At 37.7% G+C, this 20,816-nt stretch overlaps 1 protein-coding gene across 7 annotated transcripts in view; it reads left to right on the top strand.

Moving 5' to 3' along the window:
* PALLD (palladin, cytoskeletal associated protein) overlaps positions 1 to 20,816 on the top strand; it is a 203,301-nt gene that overhangs the window by 173,290 nt on the left and 9,195 nt on the right. For 5 of the 7 annotated variants that reach the window (XM_027676755.1, XM_027676756.1, XM_027676752.1 and 2 more), the window contains 6 exons: positions 4,846 to 4,981; positions 7,317 to 7,418; positions 7,985 to 8,035; positions 9,460 to 9,681; positions 14,760 to 14,909; positions 18,848 to 18,942. In XM_027676755.1, the coding sequence (XP_027532556.1) occupies positions 4,846 to 4,981; positions 7,317 to 7,418; positions 7,985 to 8,035; positions 9,460 to 9,681; positions 14,760 to 14,909; positions 18,848 to 18,942 (756 nt within the window). The remainder of the gene's footprint in view (positions 1 to 4,845; positions 4,982 to 7,316; positions 7,419 to 7,984; positions 8,036 to 9,459; positions 9,682 to 14,759; positions 14,910 to 18,847; positions 18,943 to 20,816) is intronic. The other 2 variants (XM_027676758.1, XM_027676754.1) reach the window with 1 other exon arrangement.

Here is a 20,816-nt window from a genome sequence, read left to right as displayed (position 1 = left end):
AAGAGGGAATCGCATCCAGCATGCGCTGTGTGTAATTAAAACATGAAAAGTACTGCTGGTTTGGCCTTCCTTCTAAACAAATGTCAGGGCAAATATTCAAAACTAAAGAGAGCCAAGCCGAGGTTGCAAAAAACCTTGCTGTCAAAAATCTCTGTGTGAATTAAGATGACAGTTTTGGCAATTTCACTGTGCCCTTTCAAACCAAAAGAGTTTAGACATTTGTGCTTTTATCTACGCCTGTATTCAGGCCCCCTCACTGACTTAAGTGACACATATTTCAGAGGTGCTTAAAATCCATGTGAATTGCAGCCTAATTCTCAAGGCTGTTAGTGTTTCTGCACATTTGTGGTGGTGGTTGTGTGCTTCAGACTAATGCTGTCAACATTCTGAAATATGCCTTTTCTAGCTATCTCTTGCTAGCTTAATACTCACAATATATCTGCAAATTGCATCGGGGAAAGAATGAACATACAGATAACATAAATCAATTGGCAGATTTTCTTGTTTGATGTTATCCCTGAGAGAAGACAGAAAGAAAGCTCATGCGTCACTAAGGACACAAATCTTAGGAGCTAAATGCATCCAGATAAGGGCATGTAAGGATGGTGAAAAATATTTGCAAAAGCAGCTGAAGAAAGTTTGCTGCCAGGCTGTCTTGACATGCAAACCATCTCTCAGGCTAAAAGGATCTGTGCTTTGGAGGATAGATTTACTAAAGTCCTTCTATTTGTTGCCATTGCCTTCTATTCATTTTGGAATTCATCCCAAGAACATATGTCTTAAGAGCTAACTTGCAGTGGGGGTATGTATATATGTATATATTTATGTACAGTTTTTGAAGTGTATATATTTAGAGAAAGAGATTCTTAAAAGGGGGTTGAAATAAAGGGTCTGCAGGAAGATCCACATTTCCTTATGCACCTCTTGGGGTTTTTTTTTGTTCCAGTTTAAAATAGTCCCAAAAGGGAAAGAGAGAAGCTTTCTAAAGGCATTTGAAGAAATTTTGATTGGTGCTCATTTTTATAGTTAAATTTTTAAAGCAGCTACTTCCTTGTTAAGATACTTATTTGTAAATGTAAATAAAGAGGAGATAATCTATTTTTCAGGCAAGTTGCCTTGACCAGGTTTTGGATGACTCTTCCATGCTGACTGTGAAAAGCTCGGGATGTTCTGACACTTAACTAGAGAACTGGGAAGTTGTTAGGGAGTCTGCCTCTCCTGTTCAAAGTTACCAGGGATCCACAGGCCATTGCTGACATATTTGCATACCTTGTTCCTAAACAAAATTCCTTAGCTTCCCTACATGATATGTTTCAGGGTTTAACTGTCACTGTTGTAGGGTAGAGAGAGTTCTACATAGTTTTGTCTAAACTTGTTCTTCAAGTTATTGTCAATTAGTATCCTCAATAGACATGGAGAATTATTAAATACCAGCTATTTTCTGATGTCAGCTATTGTCCGATTTCTGATGTTTTGTGTTTGATTTGCCTATCTTCATTTTCCTAATTTCCTAACTAAACAAACAAAAATGTTTGTGTGTGTGACATAGCTTGTCACAAAAGCCATGCTTTTAGACAGTTTTTTTTGTTCTGAAATTTTCCAGTTTGCTGTATTTTTTCTCGAAGCACAGTGGTAATACTGGATATAGTGTCTAACAGCAAGGAATAAAGGAAAAGAGAGAAATTTCATGTCTTATGCTGACATGTTCTGAAATTATATTTCTTTCCCTTTTGAAATAATTTTCCAAGTTTTAATCTTATAGATTCTCAAGAGATGCTTAATATGTTAGTATTAATTTTCCATGATAGTCATGCTTTGAGCATTTTCCTGAATTCATCAGTAGACCACCCTTAGACAAATTATGAATATTATTGTAAATGACAGTTGTTACCTACAAATGAATTGCAACCACTGCAAGTTCAGTGTCATCAGCCAGTTTAAGAAACATGTTTTTCTATTTCACTTTTCCATTGTTAAGGTTGAAATCCTAAGTAATGAACTTAGTATACAGAGACCTTTGAAAGACCTCATTGGACTATATTCTTCCAGTTTGATAGAAAAATAAATCATTGTTCTCTCAAAATAGCTTTTTCCGACAGTTATGCAGCTATATAATAGAAACTTCATCTGGACTCTGTTTCCTTGATTCACTAGGGAACTTACTGCAGCTCCTGAAGGCTAACTCAGTAGCCATAAACTGTAGTGTATCAAAGCTACTTCTTTTTGCTTATCTGCATGCTCTTCAGCCTGACAAAGAGATAAACATGAGGTTTGATATGATTAAGTTTTCATTTCCTTATTATCCTACATTGTTTAGGAATGGACTGCAATATTATTTTCTTGCATTTAGTATGGATGCTGAACTTACTAACCTGCAATTCTCTTGGTGCTCCTTCCCCTTTAAAAAAGGGGTTTTTTTGTTTAGGGGTTTTTGTTTTCAGAGATAAACAATAATGCTTCAGAAAATGCTTTCACTTGTTACTTAAAATCCACTCTGGAGCACTTAGCTCATCCCTCTTTTTATACACTGTTGTGACTTATTTGAGTAAACTCTACATTTCACCTTTGCACTGTATTGAGTCCCAAGCATAAGCAGATCCTCTTCTGCTAAAACTCTTTATCATTCAAGTATGAAATTTTTGAGAATGTGAAATGAAAGCTATTTCTTAATATATCACTTGGAATTTTCAAGGAAGGATGCATGCCTCCATTAAAAGCTGGCACAGGGTAAAGCCAAAGGTGAAGCCAAATTTGAAATTTGCTGTCTTGAAGTTGGTTGAATTTTTTTGTTTTGTTTTGATTTGTTTGTTTGTTTTTGGTGGTGGTGTTGTTCTTATTGTTGTTTGAGTTTTGGTGTGTGCCTTTTCTAAAAAGAAATGAAATTTTGTTCCATGGCAGTGCTGGCTAGGTAGGTTAAGGGCTGGAAGGTGAAGGGAAAGACTGCAAGGGAAGAAACAGATGCCACCTTTCCACTAGCCTACTAGCCTTCTAGCAGATGGTCCAGTCTTCTTGAAGGATATTAGCTTCTGATCCCCTCTTCCCACCTTCTCCTGTCCATTTTTCATCCTTATCTTCTTTTACATTTACTGTCCCAAATTTCTTGACTTACTGAAGCATCTTTCTTGAAGAGATTTTATGCCTTCCTCTTAGCACTCTCTTGTCTCCCTGTAGATGGGATAGTTTTCCTGATCTCTTCCCCAAAACAGAGTGGAGGAGGCTTTCTTTGTTATTTGTGACTGAGAAGATCCCCAGCCAAAAGCTGAGCAAATTATTTTACTTGGTGATCTCCAGCTAGCAGATCAGTATTTCTAGGGTGAGCGATGTTGTTCTCTGTCTCTTTGTGACATTAGGCAAATGTCTGCTCTTTTGCTCTCATTTTATGTGAAATGCAGTTCTTTTTACAGAACTTCACTGTTTTCACATTTTACTTACAGTAACAGAATATGAAATGTTTCAGGAATTTAGACAGAAACGTTTCCAATTATTGTCTTCTCATCTATTCACTTAATTCCTTTTTAGCTTTTGACAGCATATGTGTATTGTTTCATTTTTGCTAATGATAAAAATCGCCATTGAAAGCACTTGCTGAAGAATGAAGTTTCTGTAACGGTGTTATAGAAACATAATACTGAACAATACCCAAGAAAATTTGTTATCTCTATATGATTCTTGTTTAACATTTTGATACCAGTAATTAAATTATTAAGATGTGTACTGGAAATAAATTTACCAATTACATGCTGGTCTGATTTTTTCCATCTCTGGCTTTTGTGAGTTTGTCAATTTATTTGACACCATTCCATATTTTACATAAGTCATTTCCATGTAATGGGCTGAGTCCTATTTACTCGATGAAGGTAAAAAAACCCCATAAACTAATATTGAACCAGTATCAGTGTTTTAAACAATAATGTGTGACTTCATTGGAGAAATGGGGTGTGCTACAAGTTTCAAATACGATAGTAATGTTGGTTTCTTCACAACTGTGTTAAGAACTGATCTTCAGTAGAAACCACCCTTGTTGGGCATTTCCAGCAATAAAGCCCTCATGACATTACTGAGAAGTGTTAAATATTAGTGCAGTCTGGAAAAATAAAATTTCCTGTATCATTTCAGAAAATGGGAGTGACAGTTCCAGAAAGTGTAATCATAACTTGTAGGCTGGTAAGGGAGTGCTTAGCCCTGTGTATGCAAACTGCTAAATGGTTGCTATTCCATTGGGAAACCTTGCTGCTGCAAACTGCTTTACAGGGATGATTTTTCTTTTTGCCAGCGTAACCTACACTCTGTGAAAGGCTCTTCTTTCAGAAAAAACATTTACATGCTGCCTTACAAGTATTTTTTCACAGAGATGTGGAGAATAAAAATGAAGTATGCATGGTGTATTGCGAAGTTGTAACAAGGAATTAGTAAATAATATAAGAAATTAATAATTAAATGCTTTGTCTAATATCTTTCTGATCTTTATCCATCTGGTACTTCATAGGAACCTAGTTTATCTTCCAGCCCCACTTATCTAGTCATGCTTTCTCTTTCATGTATCCTCTCACTTTGTTTTATCTCCACCGCTCATGAGTTTCATCTGTGTGTGTGGTGTTTACAGCCACAGCCAAGCAATCCTGAGCCATATTTTAACCAAGGCACAAATAAAGCATAGTTTTAACTTTGTCTTTAACCATTTAATCAGTGATGTGACTTAGTAGGGACAGCATAGTAAGAAAGATGTCAGAGCTCTAATTTCAAAGACACAATGTTGCTGCTTCACTAATAGCAGTGTTTCCAGATAAATTACGAAATACCAATGATTTCAGGAAAGCTCATGAATTTTTTTGTACTGTTTTGCAGGGGATTTCCCAAGAAAACAGGCAGAACTGCTAGGATAGCATCAGATGAAGAGATTCAAGGGTCAAAAGATGCTGTCATTCAGGATCTGGAGAGAAAACTTCGATTCAAAGAAGACCTTTTGAACAATGGGCAACCGGTAAAAAAACCCCCAAAATTACCCTGGGGAATGGGACTGGGCATCATGAGAGTTTCTCAGATATGCTGCATATAATGTAATAGTTGTAGATTTTTACTTTTTATGTATTTATTATTTTTAATTGAATTTCCAAAACTGCATTTCCATAAGGACTGATAGTGTATATTTTGGTCTATCATTCCTTCTCCTGTTTGACAACTTTGTTTGGACTTAACAAAGCAATGAAGGTCTCAAAAATGGTGAATTTGCATAAGAAGCCTGCACAGTCTGTATCTCAAGGACTTTTTGAGCCTCAAAGGCCATTTTCTTTTGACTGTTCATCACTGAGTAGATGAACATGCATAGCTCTTGTTCAGTCCAGCCTCATTATACCTTGTGCCCAGCCATTACAATGAGTGGAAGGAATAGGTGGTAACTGGACATCAGAGGAGAACAAGGCAGTTCATCATGAAAAACAACCCAGTAGAAATCAGGTATCATCAGATTCTGCAGTTGCAGGGCTTCTTTTGACTAACAGAATAAGAAATAACTTATAGTACTAACTTACAGACTTTATCAAGAGTTAATGACCTGCTTGAGGAGTCAAGAAATGAGGTAAAATGAGCATATCAAACAATGGAAATGCACAGATGCAAAGATCTTTGTTCATTTTTCTGCACTTTAAGATATGCTTAAAAGATAAAATACCAAATTCTTCCTGCTCAGAGTTGATGAGAAGCAACTTTCCTAAGAATTTTTTACAGCTATTAAGACATGGTCTTTGAAGCAGGAATTTCTTTTAAGAGGAAAGTAATATTAAAAATGGAGACTATCACCCCTCTGCTATCAATGAAATGTTTTCAAAAGCATCTGAATACCTTGGGATGCCTTTGTGCCACTGAAAGGAAGTATGCTTTAAGTTTCTCAGGACCATGCACAGTAGTTTGCTAAGTTTGCTACCAGCTCTGAGATGTGAACTACGGTGGTGTAGTTCAAGACAGCCAATCTAGTCAGACTATCTAGTCAACAACTGCTGGATTTCAGTTCTTAATAAGGTCAATGGAGTGAAGTAGGGAGAATGTTCGGAGCTGACTTGTGCTTCTGTACTTACCTTTCTCCATTGACTGCATGGGGTTTGGCAGTTTTCTGTAGCATTTAAGCAGAATCACTGTCATAGTGTATTAGTTCCCATTTTTTCAAAGGAGGTGGGCCAAGAATTACGGCCAAATGTCTATTTTGGAAAGTGAGAGAGATGTTTGGCCTGGGTAAATGAATGGAATGTCCTGAGAATGCCCTCATGGCCCAAGGTAAAAAAACATAGACCGTGATCAGATGATGTGGGATCTTGAACTAAGTAAACTCTGGTTTTGTGCTGGCCTTGAGGCTTTTGCCTTGCAGATTCCTGTCTTGGGTGAATTCTGTAGGCATAATCATGGCTGTAGGCACTCAGAGTGATTGCAGAAGAAATTTAAGTAAAGAAAAGTTCATTACTTTCTTAGACACTTGTAAACAAGCCAACATTGCTACCTAGTTTTCATGAGTTTCAGCCTGCTGGTTTAGCTACAATATGACATTTAAAAAAATTAAATTACATGAGCTTTTTTAAAAATGCAAGCATTAAACAGATGTAATGTTTTACAATTTCCATTCTTCATTCATTTTTCTCTTTAAATGAGGTGTTTCACCATGAAATGAGTTTGTCTTTCATAAACTGGCATTTTTTGAAATGTTGATTTGTAAGAAAGTGTCTAAGTGTCTGAAATGTGGTATTGAATGTAGAAAGAAAGCTAATAAAGAAATAATTGAATTATACATTAAGGTTTTCTTTTAACTCACTTTACCTTCTGAGTGTAAATTGTCTTTATAAGCTATGAAAGAATAAGAAGAAATAGAAATTTTAAAAACCTTAAAGAATACATTTTTTTCTAAAGCTGTAACATTTTTGACAAAATATTTGAGTAGAATCTCCTTATCAATTTTGGCAGAGTTTTCTGCCTTGTGGTTCTAATGTAAAAACCAAGCAGAACGACTAGGAGTAAGATTTGGGATGATTTGACATGCACTCTTTGATGGCCCTGCTGATTTAAGCAGTTCCTATTGTTCATTCCTGCCCAAGTTCCTGGCATGAGGATGGAAACAAATGACAGAGTTGGGGCAAGAATTATTTAAGCCAAAAGAGCCTCTTGTAATGCAAAAAAAATGCATTGCAAACTGTGGTAGAAAATTTCTGTTAGAAACATTGCTGCTCTCTTTTATTAACATTAATTTAAGTAACATTACTGTGTACTGCTTTGTAGTTCTTAACTTTTCTTTCTTCTTTTCCCTCCCCCTCATCCCCTTTTTATTTTTTGTTCAGAGATTAACGTATGAGGAAAAAATGGCTCGTCGATTGCTGGGAGCAGACAGTGCTGCAACTGTCTTCAATATACAGGAACCAGAAGAAGATCCTGCTATACAGGTGCCGCACAACTCTAAAATTTCATAGAAAAAAATGCCTTTCAATTTTTCTTTTTTTACAGGCTATGATTGTCACTAAAATGAAGTCCAACTTTAACAAGACAGTAAATATACACAGGATAGGATGGTTATTGATTAGACAAGTCATATGTTATATATTAGTGAAGTAAACTGGAGGATCACATGCCTATTGCTCAGTTTTTCCATAAGGTTGAGACTTCTCAAATATCTGCTTTCTGCTTTAAACTCTTCCGTTTATCCTATTCTGTCCTGACCTTTAAATCTCTCAAGGCAAAAATACATCTACTATCTTGAAACCATCTTCTCTTTATTTGTGTAATATGCACTTTTTGGATGCAGACCAAAACCACAACAGAAAGTCTGCTTGAAAGGCCAGGTACACGTTCTCCATTGTTCAGATGCCAGAGCTGCTATTCATAAATGTGTAGCATTCATTTGCTTACAGTGCCACATAAAGTACATTCTCCTGATAAAAACTCCGAGAAACTGTCATGGATATCTCTTGGTCTTCTTTCTACCTCTTGATCTTTTTTTCTACCCTTGCAGGAAGCTCGCTCTGTTGGTGCTTCTGTAGTGAGTCCTGTGGATATTCAAAAGGTTAACATTTTCACCTTTTTCTGGTTTTTTGTCTATTGATTTTATTTCTCTCTGTTGTCTTTGCCCTTTCCCTTCTACTCTTCTTGGTTAATAACAATAGGTCACCTGACATTAATAATTGTGGTGATTTGGGCTGCACTCCCTTCAGGATGTTCAAGTTGTTCTAGAAGCCTAACTGTGTGAGTGCAGGCAGTTTAACAATCATCGTGTGCTCTGGTATCTTTCTGCTGTTACATTAACATACACTGATACTAACTGTGGTATGTACTTCATGGTTTACTTTTATGGTACACTTTCAGGGAACAAAGAAATTTTTAAAATATCTGTGGTTTACAAAGGTATTTCTCTGTTCTTCCGTTTTTTACCATTATTGAGGGTTATGATTAGTTTTGGAACTGATCAGTAGAAATACTACACATCATTCATTCTCAGACCAGAGGCAGCAACAGAGGATGGGTATGTGAAAGAAGATTGCATGAGATGTGTATTCTGCCTTAAATACAATAAGGCCAAAGGTGATTTGAAAGTGTCTGAATTTCTGCTGACTGAGAGGAGCATTGACTAGTAATTTGGGTTTTTTCCCTGCTTCTGAGCTTTTTTACATCCTGGCATTATCATTGTTATCACTAAGATTCCAAGCAGTACTTCAGTATTGCAAAGTAGACAGTTCAAGAAAGTAAATAAGAGTGTATATCACAGTAACTTTCCCTGATGTCTGAATAGCAAATTCAAACCAGTGGTAGTGTTTTACACTGGATGAAACTTTCTGCTCTTCTTTCTATATCTTCAATACTCTTATGGGAGATTTTGGTTTTAAGGAAGAAGTGATATTTTTGGCCAACAGGACCGTGGCAACAGGAGTAAAGGGAGGCAACTATCATGGACTGCCAGTGTTGCCATTTTCTCTTATTTTTTTCCTCATTTTTACAGGCAATTGTAAACAACATAATTTTAGCCTTCTGGTTCAGACTCCAGTACAGTTCTATGCAAATAGCAGATGTGAACCATATGGTCTTCTGACCATCTGGAAACAAAATCCACCCTAAATCTGTCTGTACCCTCAAGGAAATATTAGTTTGTTTCTTTTGTCTTTATGAACTGCTTCAGAATACTTTTATTCTTATAGGATTTTTTAAAAAATGGAAAAAAGCAACCAATGACTTTCTTTCCCCTTATAAATTAGACCTTAAGACAACATGAAATACAGTTTTTGCCTCATACCAGATGTCTTGATTGTTTCATAGGGAAGTTATTGGAGGCATGGATTATAATGTTTTTCTTCAACAAGTTACAGTTTCCTTTTATATGTAAAAACTTAATGGATTGTTAAAGATCAGTAAAATAAACCCCCAAACATTAGGAACACATCTTACTGAGCAATGTGTTGAAGCTGGGCACTAATATCTACCTTTCTTGTTTGACAGGAGTATAAAGTCTCCAGCTTTGAGCAAAGATTGATCAGTGAAATTGAATATAGGCTGGAGAGATCTCCTGTGGAAGAATCAGATGATGAAGTGCAACATGGAGATGAACCTATCGATAACAGTATGTCACCATATTTTGAGATAAAGCTGAAGCACTACAAAATTTTTGAGGGAATGCCAGTAACATTTACGTGCAAAGTGGCAGGAAATCCAAAGCCAAAGGTAAGAAAAGAGGGTAAACATTTCTAGAAATGCTCTGAAGAGCTCTCTGTTGGTACTTTACCATCAGGCTCTGGACCTTATAGACTGTATCTTACAGGAACAGGAGACATTCACACTTGACAAGAAAGTCTATCTGGCATAAACTGGCACATCTCTTTTGGCATCACTGGATAAATAACTCCAGTTATTTAGATTTATACTAGTCAAAAATCCTCATGTGAGGCTTCTGCTCTCAGTTACTTCCTCTGAGACTTCCTCTCAATTATTTTACCTGGAAGCAATTCTCCTGTCATTTTCAGAGTTACCTCCAGGATACATCTGTATGACAAAATTCAGTGCAATGCTAGAAAGCCCCATGTGAGCTGGCATGGTAGTCCCAAAAGCAAGCTCATTTCGCTCACATGGGTAATTAGCTCAGGCATGGCAACATGTTAATGCAAAAATATGTTGGTTCTGGTTAGGAGCCAGCATGGTATCTCTGCATTCTTCTGCATCTACACACGCTAACAGGACTAAATTTTATTGGAATTTAGAGGAAGGCGTAATAAAATACCACAAGTTCTCATATATCACAACAGCAAGATGAGACATGATGGTGAGGTTTTAATGATCAGCTTCTGAGGGAGGGTTGGGCTTGGGAAGGAGTTTCTTGTAGCAAATGTAAAAGTACTATGATGTCAGTAGTCTGGAAGAATGCCTTTCTTGTGTAGGTTGCATATAACCATTTTAACAATTGCTTGGCAATCAACTGACTCATGCAACAGGCAAACAACAGCAGCTTCTTCAGCTTCCTTGCCAAAGACAGTGCCTTCCCCGTGAGGTCCTTGCAGCTCTTACAGTGACCTCGTGTGGATAGGAGCTCTTGTCTTTCCTAGACAAGATCAAAGATCCATTATCTGTTACACAAGATCCTCACAGCAGAAGCCACATCTAAGTCTCTCATCTAGTGTAAGTTTTACAGGTATTTAGGATTTTGAACAGAAATAAATGCAAATGACTTTACATGCCCAATGATGTACATGTATGATACTGTACAAAGTGTTAAAAAAAAAAGGACTTTATCAGGTAGCAGAGAAAGAACAACAGAGAACTAGGGCTACATCTACATTAACAAGTACTGCAGACCAGAAGAAGCAAATCTGAAGAATGATATATCCATCCTTGAACACATTTCAGGAGGTTTTACTTCAGGCTCTAATCTAATCCCACAGATTGAAGCAGATGCAGCACATTAGATGTGTTCTTGGAGCGCATTTTCTGGCTCAGTGTCATCTGAAAGGAATCCAGTTCTGTGCTCCAAGACCACAACATGATGTGAACCACTGCAAAGTAAGTGGGATTGATCACTATACTTATATCAAAAAAGCACTCCTACTTCAAACTGAAGACACACACTGGGAAGATTAGCCCAGTCTGACTGAAACCAAACCCTTGATGTCCAGCATTACTTCTGAGCTGACCATAGCTAAGAATCTGTTGTGCTGAACAAGGGTGGAAGACAAATGGGTCTGTTGATGATAGAGGTGCAGTGTGTGCAGAGGTACTCTTTTTGCCTGAGGCTTATGACTAAGTTGCTAGATGACCTATTATGAGTCATCCTTAGTCAACTTCGCCATTCCCTAATTTTCACAGTTTCCAATTAAGGTGTAGTTTCTCTGTCTGATTTAAGACAGATGAAAGAGGATGTCTCCTTTCCCTCACTTGGGCAATAGGGATTGCACAGCCAAGAAACCGCATTCTTAGTGCTTCCCCTAAAGTGCGGCATTACAGAGGAGCTCTGATGTGAATGCACCGTGATTCAGATACGACATTCTGTTTTCCTTCAGCATCAAAGCATGCACATTAAGAAGTGATTTGCTCTTGCACCTGGAACTATGGCCCTTTATTCCAGTCACTTGCAGATGCTTTGTGCAATTTGTTAAGTTGCTTGGGATGGAACCAATTTCAGTCCTGTTGTATGGCTACTTGTTAGCTGGGCTTTGCAAATGTCAAAGCTGTATCTTGCCCTCATCTGCCGGAGTATGCCAAGACAGCAATTTTGAAACGCTTGATGGCTGAGGGCTGCCCTTCTGCTGTCATTTGTTGAAGCTGGAAGTGTTGCCCCTGAATAAATTCTTTACTTTGGCAAATGAAAAGCTGGAAATAATTTACTAACTTGAAGCTCCTCCCTTTTAAGTATTCTGTCAGGTCTGCCAAGGAATGGCTTTGGGAAGAACTGTAGTGTTTCTAAAATCTGGCATTCATTACAAGGGATTTTTCTAAGCAGGGTTATTGGCTTGATTATTTTTTCCCCTGAACATGCCATGTAAATTGAACACTGATGTGCAAATTCTGTCTTCATAAATATGACTTTTTAAATCTGAGTCTACTTTTGGTTATAACCTTTGGTGTAATGTAAAACTATTTTTTCATTAAAATGAGAAACTTGTGGTGCTACAGGAGGGACTGTGGAATACTTCTTTTTAAGGAATATTTCTCTTCAGAATTAAGACAATGCCATACAAGAGGTTATCACAGAATGTGTTATATCACAGAATATTCTGTGGAGTTGGAAGGGACCCACAAGGATCATTGAGTCCAACTCTTAAGTGAATGGCCCGTATGGGGATCGAACCCACAACTTTGGCATTATTTGCATCGTGCTCTGACCAACTGAGCTAATCTGTTACATAAATCTCATACTGCTCGCTCTTCACATGGCTGAATATAATTCTTGGTGATTAAAAATGCTTGTGCTGCCTAGGATCAAAACCCTTCTTGTGCTGTGTATTCCATTGTATTTCTAGCCATTACACACTGGTTTCTGAAAATCTGGTGTGACTAAAAGCAATCCAGATGCAGTCTTCAGTGCTTCAATAGTTTAATGGTACATTTATGAAAAGGTATCCTAGAAAGAAAATACTTCACTGCAAGGACCACTGTCTCCTGCAGTGGTAGTGTTTTACTTACTAACTTCACATCAGATAAAAGTAATAGTAAGAATTTACTGCTCATAAGGGATGCCAATGCTTTTAAACTTAGTTGAAATAGGTATTGGGCAACATATACATGTTGGTGTTTGGATAACTGGTTCAGCTAATATTTGCATGTATTTCCATGTAATAATTTCTGGCATGCCTCCTGATATTTCTGCTAAGTGCATTGTTATTAAATAATTACTGCTTAATGCAGTACATTTCCAAGTAACATTATGACACACGTAAAGCATGCAAGTTAAAACTCATTTTTTGCAGCTATATTGCTTTAGCACCCATTAGCATGTGTATATAAGTGATCAAATATCTTTTGCATCTCCAGTAAGTGCTCTGTCAGCAGATGAGAAGACATGACTAAATCTTTTGTTAGGACCACAGAGTCTCTGCAAGGCTGCTGACAGACAAAATGGGAAACAAGTATAACCAGCAATTGAGGAAATGAAATCATTTTGAGTTACACATAATGCTTGATAATATAAAAATCATACACAGTAATAAATTTTTAAGGGAAATTTCAACTCATTCCCTCCAAAAAATCCTCCATTGTCTCTTTGTGAAATTTAAGAGTATATCCTTAACTTTCCCCCCAAGCGAGTGAATTTCAAGCTTTGAAATGTTGGCATATATAAAAAAAAAAAGAACCCAGCATATTACACTCTGTCAGGAATGGAATTGTGCTTTGCTTTGTCACTTTGTTTTTACTAGAAAGTCAGCACCCTTTCCTCACTCTTAAGACCTGAAGTCCCACTTCAAGAATGCGACTGAGGAAAATGTGTGTGTTTTCCTACTGCTGAATAGTCCCAGCAGTCACAGGACCAGCACAGTTGTTGTACTTTATACAAGCTGACCTTGTAAAAATGGTACAGGTATCTGCACAAGTGTCCGAAATGCTGAACACCAGCTGATGTTATGGCATAGTACACGTTTCAGAAAAGACAAATGAATAATGTTCTACTTAAATATGAGTTTAGGCAGCTGACTACAGCCTTCCTAGTATAAGATTTTTCAGATATTCCTCTGTGTGTGTTCATGCATACACAACATTTTACTTTTGACTCCAGCAGATTTCAGTTTGGGATTTTGCGTTATTTTTATAATACAGCAAAAGAAAAATTCTGAAAGCTAGGTCAAAATATTGTATTTTTTGCTTCAAGTTTGAGGCATTAAAACATATTTTTTTTTGTGTAATTCATGGATTACTGTATTATTCTGCATACATCATTTTTTTGGCTCACTGAAAGTAGATCTTGGGTCAGCCAGAGAATAAAATTATGTATCAAAAGTAATGGAAAATACTTCTGTTTGATAGATAATGTAACTGTTCTGTACAGCTTGGAACTATGCTGGTGTTGGAGTACAGTGATTAAAGCTATTTATGTGCTGACTTGCTTTGAAGTATTTCCTATTACTTTGCAAAGCTGTCCATCTCTGTAGATGCCTGTCACATCGGGGTGACGCTGTTTCAATCATGTCATTATACTGAGCTGGCCCATTCCCACACTGAGCTGCTCGCTGCCGGTGTGAGCGGCTGAATCCTCTCTGGCATTTTGGTCCAGTCCAGTCAGCATAACGGGTATGAGACAAAACGGGTGCTTCAACAGTGAGATCATTGCTTCTATTTTATTCGCCATTGAATTAATTAAGCCTATAATTACCTCAGTCGATGTTTTTATTTTCTGAAAAGAGAGAAATAGCATGCTTAAGTTCTTTCTGCAACTTCTTCAGATTTAAGTGAAATAAGTTTAAAATTACCAATCTTCTCTGAAATAGAACTTTTCTTTGTAACGACATTTATTTTGAGTTCTTGAAGTATTCAGCTGCTGTTCTGCCCTTGGGATGGGTACACCCCTTATGCACCCGTAAATTTCATCAGTAAATGTTCACGCTGCCTTCTTTCTCTTTGAACAATTGCTACTCTGTAACTGTTAGTGAAAGTGGCTCATGGAGTGTGGCTCTGCACTTTTACTAGTTGCTCAAAACGGTTTTCTTTTAATACTTACCTGAGTGTTTTTCAGCAGTTAAGATTCGTTAGTGCTATTAATTGAGAAATGATGACAATGAGCACCCCACCTCTTACCAGCTGTGCCTTGTTTTTTCCTGCAGATTTATTGGTTTAAAGATGGGAAGCAAATTTCTAAACGAAGTGATCACTACCGAATTCAAAGAGAACCTGATGGAACTTGCTCATTGCATACTGCAGCCTCCACCCTGGATGATGATGGGAATTACACTATTATGGCTGCTAACCCACAGGTAAATGAAGGTTTGGCTCCAGAGCAAATATCCTTCTGGACATAAATCTTCAGAAAACTAGCTCATCTTACATATGCATGATTTAATTAAATGGTGAAGTCACTGTAAATATGCAAGTTAGATTTCTGTTTTCATCTTGCATCAGTAGGGTGGGACCTTTCTATCTCCAAGAGATTAGCAACTCAGCAGAAGTTTTTTTCCTATGGTTTGAGGTTTCAGGGGGGAGGAGTGTTGTTTTTTAATTACTCTTCCACTAGTCGTTTCAGCTGATATCATCTCAGTATCCTAACTGAGCATGGATAGCACATATACATAAAGGGGAAAAAAAATCCACTTTACTAGCAGATGTAACACAATCCTGCAGTTTAATTTTTCTTTTGTGACCCAACTCACTGACTGAGGCCAACTTTCTGAAATGAGTGCAAGTATATCACATCTCAACATGTTTACATTAGGCAGATTGCAACTCTGTAAGGCAAAAAAATCTAGCACTATTATGTAGCTGAAACGTCTCCTGTGTTGATCTTAAATATTGTTTTTCTGAAATACAGACTGTTACTGGTTTTATAATGTCATTTGTTCTTCCTAGACCCAGTACAAGAGTGGACGTATATAGCAAAAACCCACTAGTGCATTGGATATAGTTAAACTTAGAGGTCACACATCCTATTGAAATAACATTTTCAATTCACTTTTCCTGCACCACAGCAAATTGAGGGAAAAGATTTGCATGTGAGAAACCAAAGCAGTAACAAAACTTTTGGGATGTAATGAATTATTTTCTTCTGTAGTGCCAAATATCTTGCCAAGACTAGGCCTGCAAGCAGAATCACACTGTCGAATAACAAACTGTATCACTGAGACAGAGTTTAATCTAAGCAGGAGTGTTGTGCTCTGTTATGTGTGTTGCTAGGTTACTTAGCATGACGTTGCCATTTTTGCCTCGCTCTTCAGCTTGTCAGTCCTGCTCATACTGCAGTGGGCTTATGAATATATGGAGTTGTACATACAGACAACACACAAATAGCAGTTTTTGGCTAGATTCTTTCTACAAACTGCAGTGCTTAAATTTAGGTAGTTTAAATATTATTTCTACATAAATAAGTAAAGGAAAAATAATGAAATTGCATAAGGCCATGGAATTGTTCAAGCTGGGAGCTTTTACACCTAGATGACCATTGTTACAACACTTGGCACCATTTAAATTGTGGAAATTTAAAGGTTTAAAAATGTATACGTGCTCAAGGTGAGAAGTGATTCCTGTTCATCTTCCTGTAAGTGTTGTGTTAGTGCAGGCATAAAGTTTCCCTGCACAGTGTTACTGTGTGATCCAGAGTCTTGGAGAACTTGGTGAACAAACTGCCTTTGTGTTTGGGCACTGTACTCTGTCCCTAAATATTTACAGCCTGCTTTTGAGCATTTGTTATTCTGGATAATGCTCATTCAATGACACAACTGACTTAGGTTTCCAGTTCTGGTCATTGATGGCACTACTTTCTTAGTGGGTTTTTAGATGTACTAAAATGAGGTGGATTTGTGTGGGTCCTAGCTTGGGGATTGAAAAAGCAGTTTTCTTACACAATAAAATTCTGTGCTTGTGCTTTTTTCCCCTCTTTGGAGAAGAACTAGAAGCATCCTCCTCTGGCTCCCCTAAACAAAACATCTGTGTTTCACCAAGCCCATTCTATTCTTTTTTTTTTTTTTTTACAGTGTAATTCCCAAGCAAACATACTTATCTCTCCTACTATTTGCTTGCTTTTACTATGCATTTAACAGTACAATGGAGGCAAAGAAGGGCTGTGAGTTAATGTACTAGCCTTTCACACTCAAAGATCTGAATTCCAATTCTTTTAAGTCATCCTGAGTGGAAATAACTTTGGCATAGCATTCTCAATTATAATGGAAAATTGTCCACATCTCAAAGCTATCACAAACTTAGGCAAATTTGGCAACTTTTCCTTGAGAAAGTGAAATACGTAAATATAAGGGAGCCCACACCATGACTCTGATGGACTGGTAGATATTTGCTAGGCTGTTGCTGTGTTTTGGTCCTTGTTATTGGAACCACCAAACTACAAAGCAAAAAGCTGATAGAAATTGGTTTTATTAAAGCAAAGGATTCAGTTCATTAAAGCTCTGCCTGTTCATGCCATCTCATGATTGGACTGATATAAGAGGATCTACATATGTAAAATGACTTGCTGACAGACCCTGGCAGTGGCCTGTGGTAGTTAACACAGCAGGCCCTGCTGCCCACAATGTAAAACACAGGGACCTGGAATTAAGGTTCTGACACACCACTGGGGTTTGGTGTAAAATTTGCTATAGAACTTAATCCAGAGCAAATGGACCCTGGGCCTAGACAAACACAAAACCTTGCCTGGTTTAGGTCTTTATTTATGGCTCACGTCCCTTAACTGAGCTCTTTCTGTGAGCTGTATGGGCTCAAGTCAAGTCCTTATTTTCACCTTCCTTCTTTTTATCTCACTCTCTCTACTTCTTTGCACTACGCATCCACAGTCCTCAGGCTGGAGTTCCTGTAGTTTCTAGGACATCATCTCATTGATTACTTCCCACTTATTGCTTCCCTCCCTTTCATCCCATGACTTTTCCAAATCTTTGGCTTCCTGCTTAATCTTTCCCATTCAAATTCCTTACTGCCCTTTGTGTTTCCTTTTGTGATGCCATCATGTATTGAGATATGCAGAAATTATCCTAAAATATGTGTATTCATCACCTGCCAGAAAAAATATTAATATGCAGTGGTGCCCAAAATAGAAATGCATTTGTTCCAGATGTCTTTAATGGTCTTGTAACACAAGGGGAAAAAAAAAAGCTTTTATTTAAGGAATTGCTGTGGGTCATGCACAATGGTTTATTTTAATGCAAGGATTTTTCTTGCAGACTAAGTGGGTCATGGGAATAGAAGCAGGACACAGACTTAATTTCTAACAGTCCAGAAGTAACACAAAAGTCATTGCTAATTGAAAGCTGCTTGTGAGCCCAATGAAATTGGCTTTTTATAGGCTTTGGCCAGTTGTTAAAGAACAGCTATTTGCAACCCCTCAATTACTGTGATAAAAATATTTGTCACTTTTATGCTGACAGACTTGAGTGTGGAGCTCGCAGCTTAGACCTGAAATACACTGCAAAGCTGATGTGGATTTTGCCTTACTGCTACCAGCCCAGGGGACAGAGCTGTTATTTACTGGGACAACCAGAGGCTTTTATCACAGGGTGAATTCCAGAGAGCCCTGACTGTTGGCAGTTCTGGCTTCAAGCAGGCCCATCCGAAATCTGTTATGACTAGTGCTTGTGGTGAACAACCTGTCTTGTAAAATAAAAAAAGAGGACCAAATACACCAGAGCCCATATTTTATTTATCATTCACTGAAAATACCCTTAGGCAACTGAACTACAGCCAACGTCCATCAGCAAAACTTTATGCTTCTTCCTTGGATTCCCCAAACCAGGGCTCTGCAGAGAGGACCTGTTAAGAACTTGCCAAATTCTTTTGCCTTTTATATTAATGGGGTTTTTTTAGCTGTGGGTCCACCAGATCAATCCACTTTGGAGGTAGCAGCTCTGTTGTTAATTGCCAACACCCACCATGTGCCATTTTCAAGACCTTGAACTAGTTGTCTTGTCATTCCATCCACTTGCCATACACAGAGAAACTTCCCACCCACATCAATAATTTAGTCAATATACTGTTTTAAAAACTTAATTGCCAGTGGCACTAACAATCTTTTTTTAAAGAAAAATTTCCAGGTAGAACTATGACTGTATTATAGTCACAGTCATTCCAGTCTGCTCTGTGTTAGATTGGAAACTGATAAAATAAGTGTGCAAAAAAAAAAAAAAGAACAGATCAGGTTGAACATTTTTATTACATGTTTCAAGTCTTTTAATGTTTCTCCTCTCCATCATCATAACAGGGCAGAGTAAGTTGTACGGGCAGGCTGATGGTTCAAGCTGTAAATCAAAGAGGCCGCAGTCCTTGGTCACCTTCAGGTCAGCCTCATATAAGAAGGTATTTGATTTTTTTTTTTCTTTTAATAATATGGGGTTTGCAAAGTAACTGTGGTAAGACAGAGAATGTGAAGTAAGCAGGTAAGTTAAAAGTAGGGCATTCAGAAAGAAATGTGACCACTGCTGTCTGAAAATTGCTGCAGAGCTTGCACACTCAGAAGTATAAGCAACCTCTGAAAAGACATGACTTTTAAGTATCTTTAATTTTACCTGTTTTCTCCTCCTTTCTTTGTGGTGTTCACTAGTTACTCTGTATCCCAAATTACACTATCAGTGGTTGGGAAGGACCTTGTCACCCAGGCTTTTGAAAAACATTTCACCTGATTAGGATTCTACCAGGAACCTGCATCCTTCTGCAGCTTGTAACAAGCATTCATTTAAAGGAATAGCAGAAATAATTGCATGCCAAAGAGGTTTATCAGATTTACATTAGAAATATTTCAGTATTTCTTTCTTTAATATTTCAGTTCAGGTTCTTATAAGGAATTATGAGTCAGAAATAAAGTATTAAACTTATCTTTGGTGAGTTTACAATTATTCTCATATGAAGCTTTGGTTTATGTTTTTGGACCATATAAGGGAATTTTCCCTTCAAATATTTTTTTTTTTCATTTCCCAAGCATTTATGAGGCTCTTTAGCACGGCTTAGACAGCTTTAGATGATACAAAAAAATTCATTTTGGTTACCCAAACAGAACTGCTTTCAAGGGAATATAAGGGCTCTGGTTCTCGTTCTGCTGTAATGAGGCATGTGCTTTGCTTAATGGTCACAACAGCCATAGAATCTCAATATTGCCCAACTATAATATACAGAGTACATGTAATTACAGTCAACAAGGAAAGGATTTCTGTAACCGTTAGTAGTGGTACTAGTATGTACTGTAGAACTGCTGTATGTGAAACAGGCTCTCTTCCTCCCTCTGACAACTAGAAAGTATTAGAAAGTGAGGTTGGTTGTTTAAAAGATCTGGTCCGTCTTATTCCTACATGGAACAAACTGGGCTTCCTGCAGCCCTGAAAGCATTTCCCAGCATTTTGCTGAGCCAGCCTACCAACTCCCTCTCCAATGTGTCACCTTTAGGTCTATTAAGTCTAAAGTTCACAGTGCTCTCGGAGGGGAATATCCCTCCAGTGCTGTAAGAAGAGCACAGAAAAGGCCGGGTCCATGTGGCATAGCCAGACAGTCACTAAGGTACTTGGCACCTGCAAATAATGGATAAAAATGAAACGTCCCTGTTAATCTCTGAAGGGAAAAGCTGCTGTGAAGAATCAGGTTTCAACCACGTTTCAACTCAGCGCACACAGGGTGAGAAAGGGGAAAGATCTTTAAAAACAGGGATGCGTGACAGGAATCTAGGTAGGTGCAAGAGTAGCAAGCAGCTGCCACTCCTGACAAAATGTGTGTGTGTGTGTGTCTCTCTCTGTGATGGACAAAAACCTCAGGTAATAATGGAAGAGCTTCTTTTCAATCTCTTTAAATGCAAACAAAGTCTGAGGCTGCTTATGGTTGGTATTTTATTTCTAGTGGAGACAGGCAATCAACAAGCCACTATTGCTTTGGGTTGGGTGTTTGGGTGTCCAGTAGAATAATGAATCATAAATAAGGGATTTCCATACAGCAGTTTAATTAAAATTAGGGCAATTACTGGGGATTCTTATTTCCTGTAAAATTAGTATATGTGAAGGGCTCATCCCCTTATCTTTGCTCTGAAGAGCTGCTTCTGTAAGCCTTCAGCACAACACTATTTCTGTTTAATGACAGTTCTCACTACTCCCACCACCCAGTTCATCAGAGACCGATGAAATAGGAGCATGTAAAACCTTCCTAAGACAGACTCCCATCACTGGCTTTTCTAATGTGATATACCAAAATAC

This window comes from Neopelma chrysocephalum, unplaced genomic scaffold (genome assembly GCF_003984885.1).
Source record: "Neopelma chrysocephalum unplaced genomic scaffold, ASM398488v2 Primary Assembly neopelma1_42, whole genome shotgun sequence".
Classification (NCBI taxonomy): Eukaryota; Metazoa; Chordata; class Aves; order Passeriformes; family Pipridae; genus Neopelma; species Neopelma chrysocephalum.
The sequence above is the reverse complement of the archived record's forward strand: the minus strand, read 5'-3'. Positions and strand labels throughout refer to the sequence as shown.